Source organism: Haemorhous mexicanus, chromosome 16, assembly GCF_027477595.1.
Source record: "Haemorhous mexicanus isolate bHaeMex1 chromosome 16, bHaeMex1.pri, whole genome shotgun sequence".
In the NCBI taxonomy this organism is placed as follows: Eukaryota; Metazoa; Chordata; class Aves; order Passeriformes; family Fringillidae; genus Haemorhous; species Haemorhous mexicanus.
The window spans coordinates 1409676-1433567 of record NC_082356.1 but is presented as its reverse complement, the minus strand read 5'-3'; the positions used below and the strand labels follow the sequence as shown (position 1 = coordinate 1433567).

The 23892-nt window shown below is 53.9% G+C and overlaps 2 protein-coding genes across 2 annotated transcripts; both read left to right on the top strand.

Annotated features, from left to right (window-relative positions):
- The first annotated feature begins 2303 nt into the window (after window positions 1-2303).
- On the top strand, window positions 2304-5931 carry LOC132334933 (olfactory receptor 14J1-like). Its single transcript, XM_059861058.1, has 2 exons — window positions 2304-2421; window positions 4971-5931. Exon 2 carries the CDS (start codon window positions 4994-4996, stop codon window positions 5924-5926), a length of 933 nt encoding a protein of 310 aa, XP_059717041.1. The 5' UTR covers window positions 2304-2421; window positions 4971-4993; the 3' UTR covers window positions 5927-5931.
- Window positions 5932-18820: 12889 nt separating this feature from the next.
- On the top strand, window positions 18821-19824 carry LOC132334684 (olfactory receptor 14J1-like). The gene has a single exon (XM_059860775.1). It carries the CDS (start codon window positions 18839-18841, stop codon window positions 19781-19783), a length of 945 nt encoding a protein of 314 aa, XP_059716758.1. The 5' UTR covers window positions 18821-18838; the 3' UTR covers window positions 19784-19824.
- Window positions 19825-23892: the final 4068 nt, after the last annotated feature.

Genomic DNA, 23892 nt, shown 5'->3' with positions numbered 1-23892 from the left:
GTCCTCATGGCACCAAGGGGCCATTGTGACACTATGGGTCCCCATGGAACCAAGGGGCCATTGTGACACTTTGGGTGCTCATGGAACCAAGGGGCCAGTGTGACACTATGGGTCCCCATGGAAGCAAGGGGCCAGTGTGACACTATGGGTCCCCATGGCACCAAGGGGCCAGTGTGACACAGCCATGCCTGTGGAACCAAGGGTCCATTGTGATCTTGGGGGGCCCAATAGAACCAAGGGGCCATTGTGGCACTCTGCACAGTCCCATGGAACCAAGGAAACCATTTTGGCACTGCATGGCCTCATGGAAGCAAGGGGCCATTGTGCCACTGCAGAGCCGAGGAGACCACTGTGGTATCGCTGGGCCTTCTGGAAACAAAGTTCTGCTGCAGGGCCCCCAGGATCCAAGAACATGGAACAAGTCTTGCTGGCTTAGCCTGACTGGTCTGGCTGACCTTGGCATGTTGAGGGTTGCTATTCATCCGGCCCTGAAGCCATGGAGCTCCATGTTTTCCTTCCTCTGGGAAAGAACTCTCCTTCTCCTCCAGAGGTTCATGGCTGAAATTGGGATTCTACCTCCATATTTGATTATATCAAAGGATTGTTCCTATATGAAATCTGCCAGAACAGACAGCTCTAGATGGCCTTGGCATCTGGGGGAGCAACCTCTCATCTGCCGTCAAAACACTGGGGGGGCTGTGCTTTTCTTTCCATGGAAAGAAACATCTCTCATGTGCAGGCATCCATAGCCAAAACTGGGAATCTGCCTCCAAAATTCCTTATACCCAAGAGAGCCCCCAGATAAAAGCTGCCAGGACTGTCTAGGTTCCCTTGGATTCCTGAAGACCAGTTCTCATCTGCCTGTGAAACACTGGGGCTCTGCCCTTTCCTTCCTGTGCAGAAGAGCTGTCATTCTGGTCCAGGCACCCATGGCTATAGAAATACACTGCTACATATGGCTGAAATGGAATTCCACCTCCAAAACTCCCCAAATATCCAAGGGTTGCTTTCAGACAAAAGCTGCAAGGACAGACAGGTCTGGCTTACCTTGGCCTCCAGTGCCTGCCTCTCATCTGCCTTCAAAACCCTGGGGCTCTGTGGTTTCCTTCCTGTAGAAAAGAACTGTCCTTCTTGTCCAGGCGCCCATGTCCTCAAGCACATGAGCACTGTATAGGGACAGAGGAACTCTGTGCTCAGTGGGGTGCAGACCGAGGACAGAAGGGGAGAGCCCTGGGAGGGACTGAAGGGTGGATTCAGAGATGGTGGATCCTTTTGACATCGTAAAGTACGGCCAGAGAAAGAAAGAGTTAATGCAAAGGGCCGCTTGGGAGGCTCAGATCGGGAAAAAAGAGCAAGGAATTTCCCTGCCAGGGCAGGGCTGTGGAGCAACACATCACCCAGAAGGAGCCTGGGTCAGCCCAAGGCTTTGTGTGGGCAGGCAGAGGCAGGCAGGAGGCAGAGCTGTCAGCAAAGGAAGGGGCCAGCCAGGTGGGGCAGCCGGGGGATGAGCACAGCCTGCAGGGACAGAGGCGCAGGGCAGGGACACCGTAGCACAGCCTGGGCTGCACAGGGCACAGGCATGGGCAGCAGCTGCCAGGCCCTGACAGAGCCAACTTGGGCAGCACTTTGGCCATGGCTGCTGGGCCTGGGCCTGAGCCAGGAGCAGGAGACAAGTGACCCTTGCAGGCCTGGGGCCTCATGGCCTCCTTGTCCCTGCTCAGCAGCCTGGCAGGGGCCGCCCCATGCTCCTGCCCTTGGCACTGCACATCCCCACATGCCAGTGCCCATCCCGGGAAGAGCCCTGAGCAAGGAGGGAGGGACAGGATCTGCCTGGCCAGGGGCTGGGGCTCAGGCCTTGGCCCTTTGCATTCCTGGAACACATCCAGCTTTGCTCAGCACCAGAGACACTTTTGCCTTTTTTGTCCCCAGCTGGCATCACTGCCTCCAGTGTTCTGCTCTACCTGGAACCTGGAGACACTTTCTCAGTCGTTTCCCTCAGTGGGACCCATTAAAACTTCACGAAACTTTGGAGTTTAACTTTGAATTCTTGAGAAGTTTTTGAAGACACTTTCAGGGACTGAGTCTGATGTAAACAACACGAAATCCCTGAGAGGGTCATTGAAGTCGTTGTGCTGGGTCTGTGTTGCTGAGCTGGGCCAGGCTCCTGGCACAGAAGAAGGTCTTGGAAACCAAGAAGAGCTCAAAGAGACATTTCTCCTGAGGAGCAGCTCCTCTCCCAGCCCAGCAGGGCTGAGGGCACTGCCTGCAAGTACCTGTCAGCAGTGAAGCAGACAGAGGCTCAAAGCAGCTGGAAGGACAATTCTGAGCTCATTCATGGAGAAATCTTCACTACTTCTGACACAGTCAGTCTCTGGCTGCAGGGATCTCCTGAAGCTGACCCAGGACAGGACTGATGTGACTGTAAGGATGGCTCTGCTGCTGTTTCTGCTTTGGGGGAGGATGTGCTGCAGAGCAGGGCTGCCCTGGGCACCGTCAGAGGGACAGGGCAGGACGGCTCCTGCTGCCAGGGACGGCTGCAGGGGGTGAAGCTGGGGCTGAAGCCAGGGCTGCTCAGGGCTGTCCTGCAGAGCAGGTCCTGCAGCCCTCAGGGCTCCTGGCCAGCCCAGGGCATGTGCCACCTGCCAGGGGCAGCTCTCAGCCTGCCTGAAAGCTCCCCATGGATGGTGCAGGGCAGCTGTGGGTGCAAGGAGTGACTCCTGCCAGGGCAGGTCCTGCTGCTGTGGAGAGTGTGCTGTGTGGGCCAGGGCTGCTCAGAGCTCCAGCTCATGCCCAGCTCATTTTTGAGGGGACTTTTCAGGAGCTCAGTCAGGGCTGTGTTTTCCTGCTTCCCTGTCTGCTCTCCTGAATCTGTGCCCTCACTTTTCCCTGGCTCAGCTTGGTGGCAATGAAAACTCAGCTGTGCAGGGCAGAGCAGGGGCTGGGGCTCTTAAACCACCACACTGAGGATTCCTGGGGACCTCTGCAAGTGCCTGCACCTGCCCAGCCTCCAGATCCATCCAGCATCACCTTTCCATGGTGCCCAGGCTGGGGGAGCTGTTCTTTCATCCCTGCAGCCCCGAGCAGCTGCAGGGCAGGGCTGGCCCAGGGGCTGGGCTGGGCTCTGGCAGCTCTGGCAGGGAAGGAGCCCGGGGCCACAGGAGCAGCTCGGGCTGGGACAGCTCCAGCAGCAGAGCCGTGGGCAGGGAGGGAGGGAGGCAGTGCTGAGGGAAGCCCTGCTGCAGGGCAGATGTGGCACCTGCTGGTCCTGCCCTGCAGGGCAGACACTGCCCTGAGCAGCACAGCTCTTGTGTCCCCTCCCAGCCAGCACAGCCCTCAGCCCGGGGGCTCGGGGCCCTCAGTCTCTCCTGGGCCGGCAGAGCAGCTCCAGAGATGAAGGGCATCTCTCTGGCCATGTGCCCATTCCCTGCTGACCAGGGCCTGAGGGCCACTGTCCTGCCCTGCTGCTGCCTGGCAGGGCTGGGCAGGGCTGGGCAGGGAAAGGCTTTTCCTCAGGCCCGGCTCTCTCCCTCTCCTGGCCTTGCCCAGGTGCTCCTGGCAGTGCTGAGGGGCTCTCTGGAATGGCAGTTCCAGCTGCAGGGTCAAGCCCAGCCCTTGGGCTCCTCCTGTGCAGGCTGAGCACAGCAATGGGGTGTCCCAGCTCCCTGTGCCCGGGGAGCTCTGGGCAGGGCAGCCTGGGGGCTGGCAATGGGCCCACTCTCCTCAAGGAGTGCCCTGGACAGGAGCCTTTGGTGTGTCCTCGGGATGTCATCCAAGCTGTCAGCTGCCTCCAGGGGACACTGGGGGACAGTCCTTTGCCAGAGAAATGCTGAGCCAGTTTGCTCTGCTCTGGGTCCCTCTGCTCTCAGCTGTGTCAGGCTGATTTCCAGGGGTACACAGGGACTGCCCTCCATCTCAGAAAAGGCAGCTGGGGACAGATGAAGCGACAGAGCAGCTCCCCTCACCCTTCACTACAGCCAAGACTCTTGCATTGCACATTTTTCTCTGCTGTCCCTGGGCACAGCAGGAAACCCTCTCAAACTGCCTTTGCCATCATGGCTCCTTAGCCCTGGGACAGGAGGTGCTGCCAAGCTCCTCAGCTATCGCCGGCCGGGGGCTATGTACAGAGCACGGACGGGACGGGACTGCTGTGGAACGTGCCTTGAGCTGTTTTAGTTTTCAGCATCAGCCTCATTACATGGTTATGACAATGGGAAGATGCCAGCAGCTCACATCCCAGGCAGCAGACAAAGAACTTATAGTTACAAATTACTTTATAACTTTTTTGACCAATCACACAAAGCAGAGGCATATTGACAGTGGTTCCATCCAACCACTATAAGCACACGTGCCTTTAGTTAAAACAATACTTGCCTATTTCTAATACAATGCCTGCTTGTAAGCCTTAAAACACAATGCACAGAGCTCCATTATTAAGCTTCAAACTTCCTAATATCTTGCTAGATAAACTTTTCTGCAGCTTAGGAAGTTATCCTAGACAAGCGTTAATACACAGACCATTGTTCTACTCGTCCTTGCTTTTCTACTTTTTAAATAATTTTTCTGCTGCCCTATCTCATGGCTACTGCTTAGCTCTAATCACAGTTCTGCTGTCTCTGAGGCCTGCCTTTTGCAGCTTTCCCAAAACCCTCTGATTTTGTGGATTCCCACACTCAGCCTCACGAGCAGTTTGGGCTGATGGAATCCAACCCCAGGACTGACTCCTGTCCCCATTCCCATGACCCCACTGCTGCAGAGCAGAGCTGACCCCTCGGTGTCCATGGACAGAGCTCCTGCTCGTCACAGCAACAGGGCCAGATCCCAGCAGAGCTCCCGGCACAGGGCTGAAGGGAAGGGCTCTGAGAAAAGGAAAACTGGGTAGAACAGACAGGCAGGGACAGGGCTGGGAGAAAGGGCTTGGACATTGCTCAGGAAAGTCTGCCCTGACTTGTCACTGTCTCCTCCTTGAACAGCTCCCCATGGCCAGAGACAGCAAATGTCCAACAGCAGCTCCATCAGCCACTTCCTCCTGCTGGCACTGGCAGACACGCGGCAGCTGCAGCTCCTGCACTTCTGCCTCTTGCTGGGCATCTCCCTGGCTGCCCTCCTGGGCAACGGCCTCATCATCAGCACCGTAGCCTGCGGCCACCACCTGCACACGCCCATGTTCTTCTTCCTGCTCAACCTGGCCCTCAGCGACCTGGGCTCCATCTGCACCACTGTCCCCAAAGCCATGCACAATTCCCTCTGGGACACCAGAACCATCTCCTACTCAGGATGTGCTGCACAGGTGTTTTTGTTTGCCTTTTTCATTTCAGCAGAGTTTTCCCTCCTGACCATCATGTGCTACGACCGCTATGTGTCCATCTGCAAACCCCTGCACTACGGGACCCTCCTGGGCAGCAGAGCTTGTGCCCACATGGCAGCAGCTGCCTGGGCCAGTGCCTTTCTCAATGCTCTGCTGCACACGGCCAATACATTTTCCCTGCCCCTGTGCCATGGCAATGCCCTGGGCCAGTTCTTCTGTGAAATCCCACAGATCCTCAAGCTCTCCTGCTCCAAATCCTACCTCAGGGAACTTAAGGTTTCTGTTTTCACTACCTCTTTAGCATTTGGTTGTTTTGTGTTCATTGTTTTCTCCTATGTGCAAATCTTCAGGGCTGTGCTGAGGATCCCCTCTGAGCAGGGACAGCACAAAGCCTTTTCCACCTGCCTCACTCACCTGGCCGTGGTCTCCCTGTTCCTCAGCACTGTCATTTTTGCCTACCTGAAGCCCCCCTCCATCTCCTCCTCATCCCTGGATCTGGCAGTGTCAGTTCTGTACTCGGTGGTGCCTCCAGCCCTGAACCCCCTCATCTACAGCCTGAGGAACCAGGAGCTCAAGGCTGCAGTGTGGAGACTGATGAGTGGACAATTTCAGAAACATTAATCTTCTGGCCAATTTCTGCAAAATACGTATAATAAAAGTCATCTTTGATATATCTTCTTGGCTTTGGTGGTTGGTTTATTTTTTTCATTCTTCTATTTTGATTTTTTAGTATTGTCCACAAACAATTGTAATTGTTTGTACCATTTTTCATTTTGTTTTTCTTCACCTTCACTGTGGCCCCAAACTATGACAATGAGGAGCTGTGCTCTTGGTGGCTTTAAAGGAACCAAAAAAACTCCCAGCCAAGTTTTCACCAGAGATGCCCCTTTTCTGCCTCCTCTGGAGCTGCAGCAGCAATGTCTTTGTGCAGAGCTGGGGGCAGATCAGTGCTGGCCCAGCAGCTGTGCCCAGCAGCAGCAGCCCTTGCTGTTGCCAGTGCTGCTCCCGTGGCCCTGCCCCGCTGCCCTGGTGGCCCTGGTGTTGCTGTAGGGCCTGAGTGCTCTCGGGGCTGGGCACAGCCCTGGGGGTGGCAGTGCCAGGGCTGCAGCAGGGACAGGCCATGGGCACTGCTGGGGCAGCGCTGACACCTCAGGCCAGGCCCTGGGGGCTCCAGGCTCCTTGCCCAGGCTCTCTCAAGAAAACACCCAGGCCAATGCTCAGCACAGAAAAGCCCCGTGAGCAGCCCCAGGGTGGCCGTGGGCAGGCTGGGGGCAAACAGCATGGCTGGTGCTCTGCAAGGGCCCTGGGGAGAGAGGAAGGAGCAGCAAAGCAGGGGCTGATCCCCCAGGTCCCTTTCTGCCTGGCTGCTGTCCATCCACTCTGTCCCCAGTCTGTACCACCACAGGGGTTGTTTTTGGCCAAAGTGAAGGGCCCAGCACTTTGTCTTGTTTAACCTCACCTTGTTGGATTTGGGCTCTCGATCCAGCCTCTCCAGGTCCCTCTGCAATGCCCTTCTACCCTCCAGGAGATCCAAACTCACAGCCAACTTGGTCACCATGGTTCCACGAGGCTCTTGAGTGTCACCAAGGTCCCTTTCTTCCATGGAACCCATTAGTGATAAAAAGTTACTTGCATCCTTGAGCCCCACAGTGTCACAATGGCGCCGTGGTCCACCAAGGCCTTTTAGTGTCACAATGGATCCTTGGTTCCTTGAGGTCTCACACTGCAGCAATTCTCTCCTTGGTTCCAAGGTGTCACAGGGGCCTCTTGGTCCCAAGGGCCACCACGGTGTCAAACATGATTCCTTCATTCCATGGGTCCCTGCAGAGCAACACTGGCCCCTTGGTTCCATGGGGCCCTGCAGTGTCACAATGGCTCCATCATTACACGAGGTCCTGCAGTGTCCCAATGGCCTCCATGGTTCCACAAGGTCACACATTGTCACAGTGGTCCCTTGGTTCCATGGGGCCCTGCAGTGTCACAATGGCTCCATGGTTCCACAAGGTCACACGGTGTCTCAGTGGTCCCTTGGTTCCATGAGGCCCCAGAGTGCCCCAATGGATTCCCTGGTGGCACAGTGTCACAATGGACCCCCGCTTACACAAGTTCCTGCAGTGTCACAAGGGACCCTTGGTTCCATGGGGCACCAGAGTGTCACAATTGTTTCCTTAGTTCCACAAGTCCCTGCAGTGTCACAATGGTCCCTTGGTTCTGTTGGGCCCCAGGGTCTCACAAGGCTCTCCTCGGTTCCGGAGTGCCACAATGGCCCCTTGGTTCAGCAAGGCCCTCCAGTGTCACAGTGACTTCCATGGTTCCACGAGGACCCAGAGTGTCACACTGGACTCCTCGCTTCCATCCAGCCCCACAGTGTCACAATGGGGCCTTGGTTCTATGGTGCCTTCAGCACATAGTGTCACTCTGGTCCTCTTAGTTCCATGGGGCCCTGCAGTGTCACAATGGCCCCTTGCTTCCCCAGGGCCCTGCAGGGTCACAATCATCACAGAATCACAGAATTAACCAGGTTGGAAAAAAACCTTGGAAATCACCACGTCCAACCTGTGCCCCAACACCTCCTTGTCACCCCAACCATGGCACCGAGTGCCACATCCAGTCTTTGCTTAAACACCTCCAGGGATGGTGACTCCACCACCTCCCTGGGCAGCCCATTCTTCTGCCCAGTCACCCTTTCTGTGAAGAACCTGTTCCTAATTTCCAGCCTAAACCTCCCATGGTGCAGCTTAACGCTGTGTCCTCTTGTCCTGTCACTGTTCCCTGGGAGAAGAGCCCAATCCCCCCTGGCTGCACCCTCCTGTCAGGGAGTTGTAGAGAGTGATGAGGTCTCCCCTGAGCCTCCTCTTCTCCAGGACAAACAACCCCACTCCCTCAGCTGCTTCTCACAAGACTTGTATTCTAGATCCCTCCCCAGCCTTGTTGCCCTTCTCTGGACATGCTCCAGCCCCTCCATGGCCTTCCTAAATTGGGGGCCCAGAACTGGACACAGCACTCGAGGTGTGGCCTCACCAGTGCCGAGTGCAGGGGAAGAATCACTGCCCTGCTCCTGCTGGCCACACCATTCCTGATCCATAGGAGTTCCAGGGGTTGGATGGGGGAAATGGTAGGGTGGGGGTAGGGACAAAGTCTGATTGATTGTCAGCCATGAAGGGTCTTGATTTTCATATCTGTTCAGAATGCATTAGGAGGTGCTAGGGGTCAATATCAACTGGGGGTTGCTGATAGCTATATAAAAAAAAGAAAACTAAACTGATCTAAACAGCACAAAATAATTCTCTCTTTATTGTTTTCAATCTAATATGTTCATTTGCATACACTTCTGAAATCTTTCTAATTAACCACAGAAGAATTGAAGACTTGAATTCTTCCCATGAGCTTGTCTTCTTTGGGTGTTTTGAACAAATGGGAATGAGCCTTTCGCACTGAATTCTCAAATGAAGAGCTCAAGGAAGAACAGGCCTCTGGAAAACTAAAATTCATCACCAACCTCCAAGGTACTGAGGATCCATCCCCATCAGAGCAGGAATGAATAGAAATGGGCACAGCTTTGTAGCTGCCCCAGCTTTGGGATGGGCCCTGGGCCTGGAGCAGGAGCAGCTCTGGAGGGCCCCAAGGCTGGGGCTCTTGTGCTGCCCTGGGCAGATGGGATGGCAGCAGGGGCTGCAGAGCTCTCAGGATCTCCTGCAGAGGAGAGCAGGGCACCCAGGGAGCCTCCTTTGCCTTGGCCAGGCACGTTCCCCCATGGTGGGGCTGAGTCCTGTGGGAGCTGCAGCTGCTGCTATGCCCTTGCCAGGGGCTGAGGCCATGGGGCAGTGCCCAGAGCAGCCTGGCCTGAGCAGAGCTGTGGGGCCAGAGCTGGCTGGGCTGGGCTGGGGAGAGGCCCTTGGTGCTGCCCAGAGCTCAGGGCAGCTGGGAGAGCTTGCAGGGAGCTGGGCTGGGCTCAGAGAGCCTGGCCCAGAAACCATCAGTGTCCATCTCAGCCTGGCTGAGCGTGCAGGGGCCAAGAAGAGCAGCCCAGGGTCTGCAAGTTCTCTGTGTGGGAGCTGAGCTTGTGAGCCCTTGAGCCCTGCCAAGTGCTGGGGCTGCACCTCCAGCTCCAGCGAAGATGGGACAGATGGGAGCCGAGACAAATCATTCCTGCTGCATTCTTTCTTGTTTTTGCTCATACAGGTGACCTGGATCCATATGTAGAGGAGGTGTTTTGTGTCAGATAACACTGGTAGAGTGAGAAGAAATGCTATGTAGCTGAAAATATTATTTCAAGCATAATACACAATGAGGAAAAAAGACACATATGATCAGAAGAGCATCTGAGTTTTTCAGAGGATGAGAGACTCATTGATGTTCCAGTAGTCCAACCTGTACAAATACTTTCCTCAGGACTGCCTTGAGATAAGAGGTGACCACCAGAGGCCAAGGCCAGCCAGAGCTCTCTGTCCTGGCAGCTTTTGTCTGGGAGAAACCCTTGCATATAGGGAATTTTTCAGGGGGAGTATCAAATTTGGCCGTGAGCAAATGAAAAGACGGATAGTTCTTTTTCCATCGGAGGGAAAGCACAGAGCCCCAGTGCTCCAGGGGCTGATGAGAGGCAGCCATCAGCATGCCAGGATCAGCTGGACCTGTCAGGTGGGCTCTGGGAGGCCAAACCAGCCAGATCTGTTCCATATCCCCTTGGTTCCACAAGGCCCTGCAGCGTCACAATGTTCTCCTTGCTTCTGCAGTGTCACAATGGCCCCGTGCTTCCATGAGGCCCTGCAGGGTCACAGTGGCCCTTTGGTTCCATGGGGCCACACAGTGTCACCATGGTCTCCATGATTCCATGGGGCCTTGCAATTCCACAAGAGAAGTCCATTGTTGTGTTTTTTACAAAATGCTGTAGTATTTCTCTTAGCATTTCTACATTAATAGCTATCTTTCTTTTGAAATACAAAGACTTGCAAGAGGCTTTTTCCCTTGGCATTTAAATAAAAAAAAGTGGTTACCCTGACCTGTGTGTCCAGGATACTTCCTGAGCCCTTCTCTGTCCCTGCAGGGGCAGTGCCTGTGAGCAGAGGTGGAAGGAAGAGACTCCCAGCACAGCAGCACAGACAGGGACAATGGCCCTGGCTCTTCCCACATCTGCCCTGCCCAGGTCCAGCCTCTCCTTCCCAGCCCTGCTGTGGCTGTAAGGCCGGAGTGCTCTGGCAGCTTGGTCACTGTCCTGCTGCGTGTCCCTGCTGTGGCCACAGGCAGGGACAGGCCATGGGCACTGCTGGGACACAGCTGGGCTCCAGCACAGCAGCTCCATCAGCCAAGGCCATCTCCTGAGGCAGGGCAGGGAGGCTTTGCTCTCCTCCAGAGCTGCTGTCAGCAGTGTGCCCCAGGAATGCCCTGGCACAGCAAAGCCCAGTGCCTGGGGCAGAGGGGAGTGTGCAGGGGGACTGACAGCAGTGTCCTGGCACAGCCAGAGCTCCTGGCATGGACCTGAGGGAGCAGCAGAGCAGGGCCTGGGCTGTGTCTTTGTTCTGGGGACAGCTTGGGAAGGTGCCCCAGGGCAATTGTCCCACACCAGCCCCTGCAACCACCATTGCCAGCACTGGCCTCTCCCCACCTGCAGGAGGTTGTTTGTCCCTGCACGGAGGGACACCAAGTGACCAGGCCAGCTGGCCATGTCTGCTCTGTACTGAGGAGATCTCAGCAGTGCATCGTGTGTGTGTGGGGAGATGAACCCCAGTGAGCACAGACACCATCAGCAGCACCTGGGGGTGGCACAATTCCAGTGGCACAAACAGTGCCTTGAGACCACTTCACTCTGAGAGTAACGTCCTGTGGGAAACCACCTGAATTCTTTGCTGGGTTGTGGTGAAGATTGCATAGAGAGAAATATCCCAAGCAGGGAGTCTTCAGGAAAAATGCTCAGGGCAGCCATGGACTGCACAAAGAGACACTGGATAGAGTGAGGGTCTGTGGGAAGAAATCAGAGCTGCCTCCCTTTTGAACCACCCCGAGGACCTGGACAGGGCTCTGCTGTGTTCTGGGCACTGACCTGGAACTGAGGGATGTGGAAAAGGCCTCTGGTGTCAGCAATGTTGAGAAGGCTGGGCAGTGTCACTGTGGGACCTCTCTCAGACCCCTTGGAAAGGCCAGAGTCATCCCAGAGGGTCCTGGGCCCTTGGGAAGGGCAGACATGGAACCAGTCTGCAAACAGGGCAGGGAGGGGGACTGGGAGAGCCACAGCCTGGTCAGGCTCAGCAGGGAAGGGGATGTGGCAAATCCTCCTGCAGCCATTCCAGACACTGGCAGGACAGGGCAGGGACTGCAGAACCCCCGTGGGAGGGAAAAGAAGGGGATGTTGTGTGCCCAGACTTCAGCCAGGCCTGTGACAGGGTCTGCTGTGCTCTCCTCAGAGCCAGACTAGAGAGAGCTGGGCTGAAGGAGTGGAACATGGGGTGGCTGGGAATTTGGCTGAACAATGAGGGTCAAATGTCATCCATGGTACAGAGTCCTCTTGGCAGCCATGCCCTGGTGACAGCCCTCAGCCACCAGCCCTTGACCACCACTGTGGAATATTTCTATTATCTCTAAAATGGCATGAAATGCACTTTCAATTCCTTTGTGGATGCTGCCAAGTTGCAGGGAGTCTCTGATTGAACTCATCTGGTTAATGGTGACTGCAAAACATAATTGGGCAAGATGACTGGGTTGGGTAAATTTGTCTTGCCATCAGGTGCCAAGCAAGCCACAAGAAAGGGCAGAAAAACCTTATGCATCAGAAGAAAGGCAGTTTAATAGAGAAAAACCCAAACCCAACCAAAAAAAACCCAACTAAACCCAACCAAAAAAACCAAAGCAAGACCCACCCACAACACCACAAAAACCCCACAAAAAAACAAACCATAAAATAAAAAGGCCATAAACAGAAGTAAAGCAAATCCACAGGAAATTTCCTATCAGCAGAAAATGTTTGACCACCTTGTGGCAGGAGAGGATTCTGTATGTGTAGGTGCTGTTTTGAAAGAAAAATGTCTCAAAAAAGAAATGAATCCCCTACCCTCGTTGTCCCCCATCTTCTCTCAGTGGATTGCTGATCATGGTGTGATATGGAGTGGAACATCCCTTGGGTCAGTCCAGCCCAGCTGTCCCATCCCTGTTCCCCAGGAACACCTGCCCACCCCAGGCCCATGGGTTGGGGGGTTGCAGACGCCTCATGCGGGGTGAGCACTGAGACAAGGACAGGAGAAGAGAACAACATTTACTCTTGTCAAGGACAGCAGAACAGAACAGCACAGCCTTGGAGAAACTGATTAAGGATGTACCTCTGGCAAACAGAAGTCACACAAAATGCAAGCAGGATGCCAGCTCAGCTCGGCAAGGCTGACAAAACAGAAGTTATGCAGAACAATAATACTGCCCTTACTCAAAAGGGGGGGTCAAAGAACAGCCACCTAAAAAGGACACTGGATGTTGCAGACAAAACCCAAAGAACCATGTAAGGATTTGTGATAAGGGATGCAACTATGTCAAAGAAACTTAAATGAAGTGGGGATAACTAATGGATACATAATCAGTGTGTGTGATAAAAACTCTGGGCATTTGAGGCTCAGTGCACCTGAATGGAGGAAGGATGGCCCAAGTGACCACCATGCTGTAATAAAGAATACCTGCTTTCAAATACTCAAAACTCAGTTCAGAAGTTTGTATCCAGCAGATTTCAGTATCAGTGGTGTCCTTGACTCCATTATGCCCCACAGTTTCACAGGGGCCCCTTGGTTCCATGAGGCCCTGCTGTATAACAATGGACCCTTGGTTCCCTTGGGTTCTGTACTGTCAAAATGGCCTCCTTGGTTCTGCAGTGCCACAATGCTCTCCTTGGTTCCACGAGGCCTTTGTGTGTCACAACAGCCCCTTGGTTCCATGAACTGCCAGAGTGTCACCCTGGTCTCTTGGATCTGCAGTGTCACAATGGACAATTGGTCACAAGCAGCCCTGCTGTGTCACCATGAATATTTGGTTCCATGGGGCCCCACAGTGTCACAACGACCCCTTGGTTCCACGAGGTTCCACAGCATCACCATGATCTCCTTGGATCTGCAGTATCTCTATGGACCATTGGTTCCATCTGTCCCTGCTGTGTCACAGTGGTTCCTTGGATCCATTAAACCCCACTGTATCACAATGGAATCTTGGTCCTGTGAGGTTCTGTACTTGTCCCAATGGTCTCCTTGGTGCTGGACTGTGACAATGGACCCTTGGTTCCACGAGGTTCCATGATGTCACAATGGTCTCCTTGGTTCCATGAGGCCTTGCTGTGTCACAATGGCTCCATGGCTCCATGAGCTGCCATGGTGTCACCATGGTCTCTTCAGATCCACATTGTCACAATGGACAATTGGCTCCATGGGCCCTGCTGTGTCCCAATAAACCCTTAGTGCCATGAGGTTCTGTGGTGTCACAATGCTCTGCCTGGTTCAACGAGGCCCTGGAGTGTCACAATGGCTGCTTGGTTCCATGAGCTTCCATAGCACCAACAATGGTCTCCTTGTTTCTGCAGTGTCATAATGGACCCTGGTTCCATGAGGTCCCTAAATGTCACTGGTCTCCTGGGTTCCTTGTGGCCCTGCTGTGTCACCACGGCCCCTTGGATCCATGAGTTTCTGTACTGTCAGCAATGGTTCCTTTGTTCCAATGATGCCCTGCTGTGTCACAATGGACCCTGGGTTCCATGAAGTTCTTCAGTGTCACAATGGCCCCTTGGATCCATGATTTCCTATAGTGTCACCATGGTCTCCTTGGGTCCACACTGCCATAATGGACCATGGTTGCAGCTGAAATAGCTGCTAATAAAGGCCAGGGTAGGGAAGCAAAAATGGCCTTTGCATGGCATCCACAGATGTTTAATTCAGCCGTGCGGTGAGATGTTCAGGGTCACAAGGCAGGACTCCTGGGGGGAGTCCAGGTTCCTGTATCTCCAGAGGTGGGGGCTGATCAGTGCCATTGGGGCAGTACAAAGATGGGGGCCAAGGGGGGAATATGGAGGGAGTGGCTGAGGGACATAGGACAAGGGGAAGGAGCCAATGGGGTCAAACAGCTTTTGAGGGAAGCTTCTTGTGTCTCCCTAACCCAGGGAATGCCTCTCAGGGTCTCCACAGCTGCAGAGTGTCAAAATGGCCCCTGGGTTCTTTTGGGCTCCTCAGGATCACAGTGGCCCCTTGGCTGCATGAGGCCCAGCTGTGTCACACCAGCCCCTTGCTTCCATGGGGCCCCACAGTGTCACAATTGTCCCCCCTTAGTTCCATGAGGCCTTGCAATGTCACAATGGACCTTTGGTTCCATGAGTCCCACATTGATCCATGAATCCTTAGTTCCATGGGGCCCTGCAGTGTCACAATGGTCCCTTGGTTCCCTGGTGCCACACAGTGCCACAATTGCCCTTTGGCCCAACAGGGCCTCATAGTGTCACAATGGACTCCTTGGTTCCATGGGGACACAAAGTGCCACAATGGCCCTTTGGTTTCACAAGGCCTCAAAGTGTTAAAATGGCCTCCATGGTTTCATGAGGCTGTGTGGTGTCACAATGTCACCTGTGGTTCCATGATGCCCCAGAGTGTCACAATGGTCTCATTGATTCTGCACTATAAGAATCTCTCCTTGGTCACTCACAGCCCCACTGTGTCTCTGTGGTGCCCTTGGTTCCATAAGGACTTGCAATGTCACAATGGTCCTTTGGTTCCACGAGGCCCCATGTGTCATAATGGTCTCCATGGTTCCACGAGGCCTTGCTGTGTCACAATGGCCTCCTTGGTTCCATGATGTCCCAAAGCAGAGCAATGGCCTCCTTGGTTCCACGGTGTCACAATGGCCCCTTTGTCCCATGGAGCCCCACATTGTCACTATTGTGCCCTTGTTTCCATGAGGCTTTGCTGTGTCACAATGCTCCTTTGGTTCCACGAGGCCCCATGTGTCACAATGGCCTCCTTGGTTCCATGGTGTCAGAATGGCCCCTCTGTCCCATGGAACCCCACAGTGTCACTGGGGTCCCCTTGATTCCACAAGGCCCTGCAGTATAACAACGGCCCCTTGGTTCCAGTGGGTTCTGAAGGTCCATGATGGTCTCCATGGTTCCATGAGGCCTTGCTGTGTCACAATGGCCTCCTTGGTTCCATGATGTCCCATAGCAGCGCAATGGTCTCCTTGGTTCCATCGTGTCACAATGCCCCCTTTGTCTCATGGAGCCCCACAGTGTCACTGGGGTCCCCTTGATTCCAGGAGGCCCTGCAGTGTCACAGTGGCCCCTTGGTTCCAGTGGGTTCTGAAGGGCCATAATGGTCTCCATGGTTCCATCAGGCCCTGCAATCTCCCAATGGAGCCTTGGTTCCAAGGGCCCCGCAGTGTCACAAGGCTGCCTTAGTTCCACCAGGCCCTGCAGGGTCCTAGTGGCCCCTTGGCTCCACGAGACAAAGCAGAACCAGAATGGCCCCTTGGTTCCATGGAGCACCACGGTGTCACCATGGTCCCATTGGTTCCACAGGGCCCCACAGTGGAACAATGGACCTTTGGTTCCAAGAGGTTCCTCAGGGTCTCAGTGGCCCCTTGGCTCCATGTGGCCCCACTGTGTCACAGTGCCAGGTGGTTCCATGAGGCCCCACAGTGTCCAAATGGTCTCCTTGGTTCTGGGAAGCCCTGCAGAGCCACAACGGACCCTTGGTTCCAGGAGGCCTTGCTGTGTCACAATGGACTTTTGGTTCCAGGAGCTCTCACACTGTCACCAATGGTCTGAGCACTGCAGTGTCACCATGGATCCTCTGTTCCATGAGGTTCCAGAGCATACCATGATCCTCTTGATTCCAGAAGGTTCTGCAGTGTCCCAATGGACCATTGATTCCATGCAGCCCCATAGTGTGTCACAATGACCCCATGGCTCCATGAACTTCCACACTGCCAGCAATGGTCTCCTTGGTTCCATGAGGCCTTGCCCTGGTACAATGGACTTTTGGTTCCATGGGGTTCCACTGTGTCACAATGGACCCTTTGTTCCTTGAGATTCCACAGTGTCACAGCTGGGTCCTTGGTTCTGTCAGCCCCTGCTGTCAACAAATGTCCAAAATATCAGAATAAGACACCATACCATTAATTTGGTGTTTAAAAGGGCATAATTTATTCTGGCCTAAGGTCCAACATTAAACAAGTCCTATCCTTATGAGGACGTAATTATACCAGTGTGTTGCTTTTACACATTTGCTAAATGCAAATTACAATTTACCCATTTCTATAAAACCCACCCCAAGTTCCAGATTCAGTCCTTTTTTCTTTTACTGCACCCTTGAGCCAGATGTCTTCTTCTTGTGCTGAAAGTTCACAGGCAGGGTAATAATGGAATGAACCCTTTTGGTATCAGCCCAAGGCTTTGTGTGGGCAGGCAGAGGCAGGCAGGAGGCAGAGCTGTCAGCAAAGGAAGGGGCCAGCCAGGTGGGGCAGCCGGGGGATGAGCACAGCCTGCAGGGACAGAGGCGCAGGGCAGGGACACCGTAGCACAGCCTGGGCTGCACAGGGCACAGGCATGGGCAGCAGCTGCCAGGCCCTGACAGAGCCAACTTGGGCAGCACTTTGGCCATGGCTGCTGGGCCTGGGCCTGAGCCAGGAGCAGGAGACAAGTGACCCTTGCAGGCCTGGGGCCTCATGGCCTCCTTGTCCCTGCTCAGCAGCCTGGCAGGGGCCGCCCCATACTCCTGCCCTTGGCACTGCACATCCCCACATGCCAGTGCCCATCCCGGGAAGAGCCCTGAGCAAGGAGGGAGGGACAGGATCTGCCTGGCCAGGGGCTGGGGCTCAGGCCTTGGCCCTTTGCATTCCTGAAACACATCCAGCTTTGCTCAGCACCAGAGACACCGTTGCCTTGTTTGTCCCCAGCTGGCATCACTGCCTCCAGTGTTCTGCTCTACCTGGAACCAGGGGACACTTTCTCAGAGTGACTTATTAAACTTAATGAAACTTTGGACTTTAAATTTAACTTTGAGTTGTTGAGAAGTTTTTTGAAGACTCTCTCAGGGACTGAGTCTGATGTAAACAACACCAAATAACTAGAGAGGGTCATTGAAGTCCTTGTGCTGTGTCTGTGCTGCTGAGCTGGGCCAGGCTCCTGGCACAGAGACAGCTCGTGGGAAAACAAGAAGAGCTTCAAAAAGACATTTCTCCTGAGGAGCAGCTCCTCTCCCAGCCCAGCAGGGCTGAGGGCACTGCCTGCAGGTACCTGAGAGCAGTGAAGCAGACAGAGGCTCAAAACAGCTGGAAGGACAATTCTGAGCTCATTCTTGGAGACATCTTCACCACTTCTGACACAGTCAGTCTCTGGCTACAGGGATCTCCTGAAGCTGACCCAGGACAGGACTGATGTGACTGTAAGGATGGCTCTGCTGCTGTTTCTGCTTTGGGGGAGGATGTGCTGCAGAGCAGGGCTGCCCTGGGCACCGTCAGAGGGACAGGGCAGGACGGCTCCTGCTGCCAGGGATGGCTGCAGGGGGTGAAGCTGGGACTGCAGCCAGGGCTGCCCAGGGCTGTCCTGCAGAGCAGGTCCTGCAGCCCTCAGGGCTCCTGGCCAGCCCCGGGCATGTGCCACCTGCCAGGGGCAGCTCTCAGCCTGCCTGGCAGCTCCACATGGACAGTGCAGGGGAGAAGTTGGAGGTGGAAGGAGCGACCCCCATCAGGTCAGATTCCTCCTGCTGTGGAGATGGTGCTGAATGGCCAGGGCCGCTCTCTCCTTTCTCTTAATGGGAAGGGAAAGGGGCTGTCAGCTTTGGCTGTGTCACTGAGACTCCTGCACTGTCACCCTGGGCAGCAGCAGATGTGCCTCACATCTCCCTCAGAAAGTGCCTCCTCAGACTCCTCTCCCTACAGACAGCAGCAGCAGCACCTTGGCTTGCAGCATCTCTGTTTGCCTTCCCTGCCCTTAAGGCCCTGCTGCCAGGGAGATGGCCCTGGGCAGTGCCCTGTGCTGGGAGGGGTCTGCAGGGCAGAGCTGAGTCCCCAGGGCTGGGCTGGGCTCTGGCAGCACTGGCAGGAGCAAGGCTTGGATAGAGAGTGCCCAGTAGCCTCAACTCCAGAGAACCAGACCAACCCTTTGTATTCCTTCCTGTCCAGCTGCACAGGGAAAGAGAAAAGGGTTTGGAGAAAATTATTTTTAAACCGTAGAGTTCAGAATGTCTACTTTATTTTTCAAGAAATTTTTAAGCTCTGGCAACATGAAACAGAGGAATTGTAATATTCAAAGGGCTCCTGTGTTGGGACTAGCATCAACTGCATTGGGGCACAGAGAGATCTGTTTTCCCTCGGGTCTCCCCAGTGTTCAGGCTGTGAGAATTGGTAAAGATGAGGCAGGGCCTCAGAAGCACAAACTCAAAATCAAAAATAGTCTAGCAAAATTTCACTCACAGGAAGAGAAGTGATTTTGCTGAGATTCCACATAAAATACATAGGATTGACTCAAAGAAATTGGCCGCACTTTGTCAATGTCTTCTTTCAACAGTCCACCATGCCCAGAGTGAAGAAATGTCCAACAGCAGCTCCATCAGCCACTTCCTCCTGCTGGCACTGGCAGACACGCGGCAGCTGCAGCTCCTGCACTTCTGCCTCTTGCTGGGCATCTCCCTGGCTGCCCTCCTGGGCAACGGCCTCATCATCAGCGCCGTAGCCTGCGGCCACCACCTGCACACGCCCATGTTCTTCTTCCTGCTCAACCTGGCCCTCAGCGACCTGGGCTCCATCTGCACCACTGTCCCCAAAGCCATGCACAATTCCCTCTGGGACACCAGAACCATCTCCTACTCAGGATGTGCTGCACAGGTGTTTTTGTTTGCCTTTTTCATGTCAGCAGAGTTTTCCCTCCTGACCATCATGTGCTACGACCGCTATGTGTCCATCTGCAAACCCCTGCACTACGGGACCCTCCTGGGCAGCAGAGCTTGTGCCCACATGGCAGCAGCTGCCTGGGCCAGTGCCTTTCTCAATGCTCTGCTGCACACAGCCAATACATTTTCCCTGCCCCTGTGCCATGGCAATGTCCTGGGCCAGTTCTTCTGTGAAATCCCACAGATCCTCAAGCTCTCCTGCTCCAAATCCTACCTCAGAGAACTTAAGGTTTCTATTTTCACTGTCTGTATAGCTTTTGGCTGTTTTGTGTTCATTGTTTTCTCCTATGTGCAGATCTTCAGGGCCGTGCTGAGGATCCCCTCTGAGCAGGGACGGCACAAAGCCTTTTCCACCTGCCTCACTCACCTGGCCGTGGTCTCCCTGTTCCTGAGCACTATCATGTTTGCTCACCTGAAGCCCCCCTCCATCTCCTCCCCATCCCTGGATCTGGCCCTGTCAGTTCTGTACTCGGTGGTGCCTCCAGCCCTGAACCCCCTCATCTACAGCCTGAGGAACCAGGAGCTCAAGGCTGCAGTGCGGACACTGATAACTGGATGGTTTCACAAACATCAAGCTGCTTGCTAGTTTCTGGAAGTCACTTGTAATAAAAGTCATCTTTGATAGTACTTGGGTTTGATGGTTTGTTCTTTTCATTCCTTTGTTTTAGTTTCTTAATATTGTCCACAAAGAAATGCCACTGTTTCTGCCATTTCTCATTTTGTTTCTCTCCACCTTTACTGTGGCCACAGACTGTGTCAGTGAGGAGCTGTGCTCTCAGTGTCTTTAAATGAACTAAAGGATCTCCCAGCAGAGTTTCCACTGGAGATCCCTGTTTTGTTGCCTTCTATGGAGCTGCAGCAGCAATGTCTGTGTGCAGAGCTGGGGGCAAATTAGGGGCGACACAGCTGCTTGGCTCCTGCTGGCCACACCATTCCTGATCCAGGCCTGGAGCCACGGGCCTTCTTGCCCACCTGGGCACACTGCTGGCTCATGTCCAGCCTGCTGTCCATCAGTGCCCCCAGGTCCCTTTCTGCCTGGTCACTGTCCAGCCACTCTGTCCCCAGCCTGTGGCACTGCAGGGATTGTTGTGGCCAAAGTGCAGGACTCAGCCCTTGGTCTTGTTCAACCTCACCTTGTTGGATTTGGCCCCTGGATCCAGCCTGTCCAGGTCCCTCTGCAGAGCCCTCCTACCCTCCAGCATATCCACACTCACACCCAGCTTGGTGTAATCTGCAGATTTGCTGATGCTGGACTCAGTCCCCTCATGCAGATCATCAATGCAGATATTGAAATCCACGCTGGCTGGCTCTGATCCCTCGGCCATCCTGTGGGTGCCCTGGGATGGCACTCAGGGTGATCTGCTCCATAACCTTGCCAGGCACCCAGGTCAGGCTGACAGGCCTGGAGTTCCCCAGCTCCTCTTTCCAGCCCTTCTTAGGGATGGGCTCACATTGGCACCTCCAGTCCTCTGGGACCTCCCTGCTGAGCCAGGACTGATAGTAAATGATGGAGAGCAGCTTGGGGAGCTCGTCCACCAGCTCCCTCATTCCCCTGGGATGGATCCCATCTGATCCCAGAGACACCTGTGAGCATTGGAGTGCCTCAGCAGGTCACCAGCTGCTTCCTCCTGGATTACAGGGGGGCTGTTCTGCTCCCTGTGCCCATCTGCCAGCTCAGGTAAGTCAAGACAACTTGACTTCCTCTTGAAAAGTGAAGCCAAGAAGAATTTAAGTACCTCAGCCTTTTTCTTGTCTTTGAGGAACCATATCCCCCCCAATAAGGAATGGAGGTTCTCCTTTCCACTCCTTTTGCCATTAATTTATTTATTAAATCATGTTTATTATCCTTCAAAGAAGTGGCCAGGTTAAATCCTAATTGAGCTTTCACCTCTCTAATTTTCTTTCTGCATGACCTAACAATATTCTTAAACATGTCCTGAGTTTCCTGCCCCTCTGTCCAAAGGTCATGCACTCTAATTTTTCCCCTGAGTTCCTGGAAAAACCTTCATGCCTTGCCAGACCAGTTGTTTTCCTTCCTAGGTCTCTTTTGGGCACAGAGGGACAGGCTGTTGCTGCTTCTTCAGAATTTCTTTCTTGAAGGGTATCCATCCTTCCTGGTATCCTTTGTTTTAGGTGCTGATTCCCTTTAATAAATCATTACCTGATCTGGCACTTGCCAAATCTGCAAATAGGCCAAACTCTCCTCTTAGAAGTCCATTGCAGAAGACTTGTTGATGTCCTCCCTTCACAGAATGTTTAAAAACTCAATAATTTCATGGTCACTGTGCCCCAAACAGCCTCTGACCACCACATCTCCCTCCAGCCCTTCTCTGTTTGTGACCAGCAGGAGACAGAGCTTTCCTTGGCAGTGGGAATTGCAGGAAACCTCCCCCAAGTTCACCTTGGAAGGCTCAGCCTGGAGCTGAGGAGAAAGAAAAGTCCCTCCCAGGGCAGAATGTTGGTGCTGGAGGTGTCCCAGCGTGAGGCTGGGTCATGGCCGGGCTCTGTGTGCCAGGAGCCGGCAGCGCTGGGTGCAGGGAGCCCAGGGAGGGCCCAGAAACGCTGGGTGAGAAATGCTGGGGCACAGCGAGATGGGCGAGTGCAGCCAGCCAGGGCAGAGGAGCAGCACGCCCAGGGGGCACAGCCTGCAGGACAGATGGCCAAGGGCTGGGCAGGGCTGGCAGGGCCACAGGCACCCAGGCCTTTGTGCCCTGGGCTCGGGCAGCGCCTCCGGAGGCCCCACAGGAGGAACTTTCCTGGCAGGGGCTGCACTTTGGTTCTCCCTCGGCCTCCTGGGGAGGCTGGCAGGGGCTGCAGGTGGATGGCGTTTGTCCTTGCTGCCCCTCACATCCCCCTGCCCCACAGAGAGCCCCGAGCCAGCCGTGAGGGACAGGCCCTGCTGGCCCAGGCTGGGCTCAGGGCTTGGCCTTTCTGCTTCCTGCAGCCAAGCCAGGCCTTGCTCAGCATTGCAGTTCCCTGCCCAGAGCCTTGGGCTCCCTGCACTCCTGGCCTCAAGGATCTGCTCTCAGCACTCCCTGGGCAGCCTTTTGTTGCAAATAAGAAGTTTGACTATGCCAATATTCAAGTAGCAATCAATTTATTAATTAATATGGTAAACTATGAGCAACACAGTCCTGGGTACAGCAGGGGAAATTTTCCCTCCAACTGCACAGCGATAGCTGGGGCTTACAGGTATTTACAGGGGTACTCATAAGCTTTCTCAGCAGTTTCTATTCCAATTTTTACTCATCAGCAGCTTTTATTTTCCAGTTTTTACATCACAATTCTATACACTATTGTGATTTAGTTTTTCTCAGGATGCATCCCAAAAAGGAGTAACCCCCAGATGGTAGTAGTAGTTTCCAAAATACTGGTCCTGGTTTCCACAAGAATAAAGACGAATCCCATCTGGTGGAGTCTAGCTCCAGGTGTAAATGCTGGGTCCTAGGAACTGATCTAACCTTTCAGACACCCCCAGCAGATCTTCAAGTAACCCTCCCCTTTTTTTTAAAAAGCTCTCACATCCCCAGTGTTCAGGGGGGCTGACACATACCCAATGACTGGTCTCCCTTGATTTCCTACTAATGGTACTTCCCTTAATGGGTACAAGTGCCCCCCTTCCCTTCTTTATTGCTATCCCCACTGCTTTCTGCTCGTGCCTTTTCCTGGCTCCTAGTTCTGTGTGCTGGTGGTGAATCTGGTACCGGGAATGGAGCCATCGGAGCTTGTGGTGCAAGGGGTGCAGGATTAGGTTCAAAGGGTGCAGGATTAGGTGCAAGGGGTGCAGGATTAGGTGCAAGGGGTGCAGAAGTAGGTGCAAAGGGTGCAGGATTAGGTGCAAAGGGTGCAGGATTAGGTGCAAGGAGTGGATTGGGTACTGGATGAGGCACCTCTGGCAGAGCAGCTGGCTGTGGTAGAGAAGGGGGCTGAAGGTTATCTAAGGGGTCCCACTGATTCTTTTCCTTTTTGGTTTTTAATGCGTACAGGGGAGTAGGCCAGGACCCGTGCCATAAAGCTGCATTATCGCTTTCTTCTTGGTTAATAAGGTCCTTTTTATTTACACAGGCATTCAAGGCCTGACAGATCCACCCTTCAGATGACCCGTACATTTGGCCAATATAAATTATCAGGTCACATCATTTCCTTAGTCCATTCTACCATACAATACTGTATTATATTCTCTTTGCTTTTTCCTCTCCTGGTTTCACATTTATTCCACAATTTTAACATTACCCCAAGGGGGCTGTCCTGGGGTATCTCTGGTAAAATGCTCCCTCTTTTTCCACTACCTTCAGTACCTCTATTTTCTTGCCGGTGTATACCAACTCTTGGGTTTTTGCTCTGGCATTTACCCATTTTATCCTAACAGGTGTTCCCTCACTCGCCTCAACCACACTTGTTCAGACCTTGGTCCCTTTTTGTCAAGGATTTTTCTGATAAAAAGTCCCTTCTACCATTACCGCTACCCGCCTCCAATTCCTAAGAAAAATAAATCCCACTTAACTATTATTTCTTTTCACCCTCAACCTTTTATATACAGGAAATCCTACTTCACTCGCTTCGTTCCTTCACCTGCCATTCCCCTCACAGGGAGACGAAACCGAGGTTAGAAGAACTCCACGATCGCTTTGTGACTGGGTCACGTCTCACACCACTCACACTCTTACACACCTACACCCGTTCTTATCCCACCTA

Excerpts from the sequence above, each read along its gene's own strand:
- LOC132334933 (XM_059861058.1), top strand. The coding sequence starts at position 4,994 with ATGTCCAACAGCAGCTCCATCAGCCACTTCCTCCTGCTGGCACTGGCA.
- LOC132334684 (XM_059860775.1), top strand. The coding sequence starts at position 18,839 with ATGTCCAACAGCAGCTCCATCAGCCACTTCCTCCTGCTGGCACTGGCA.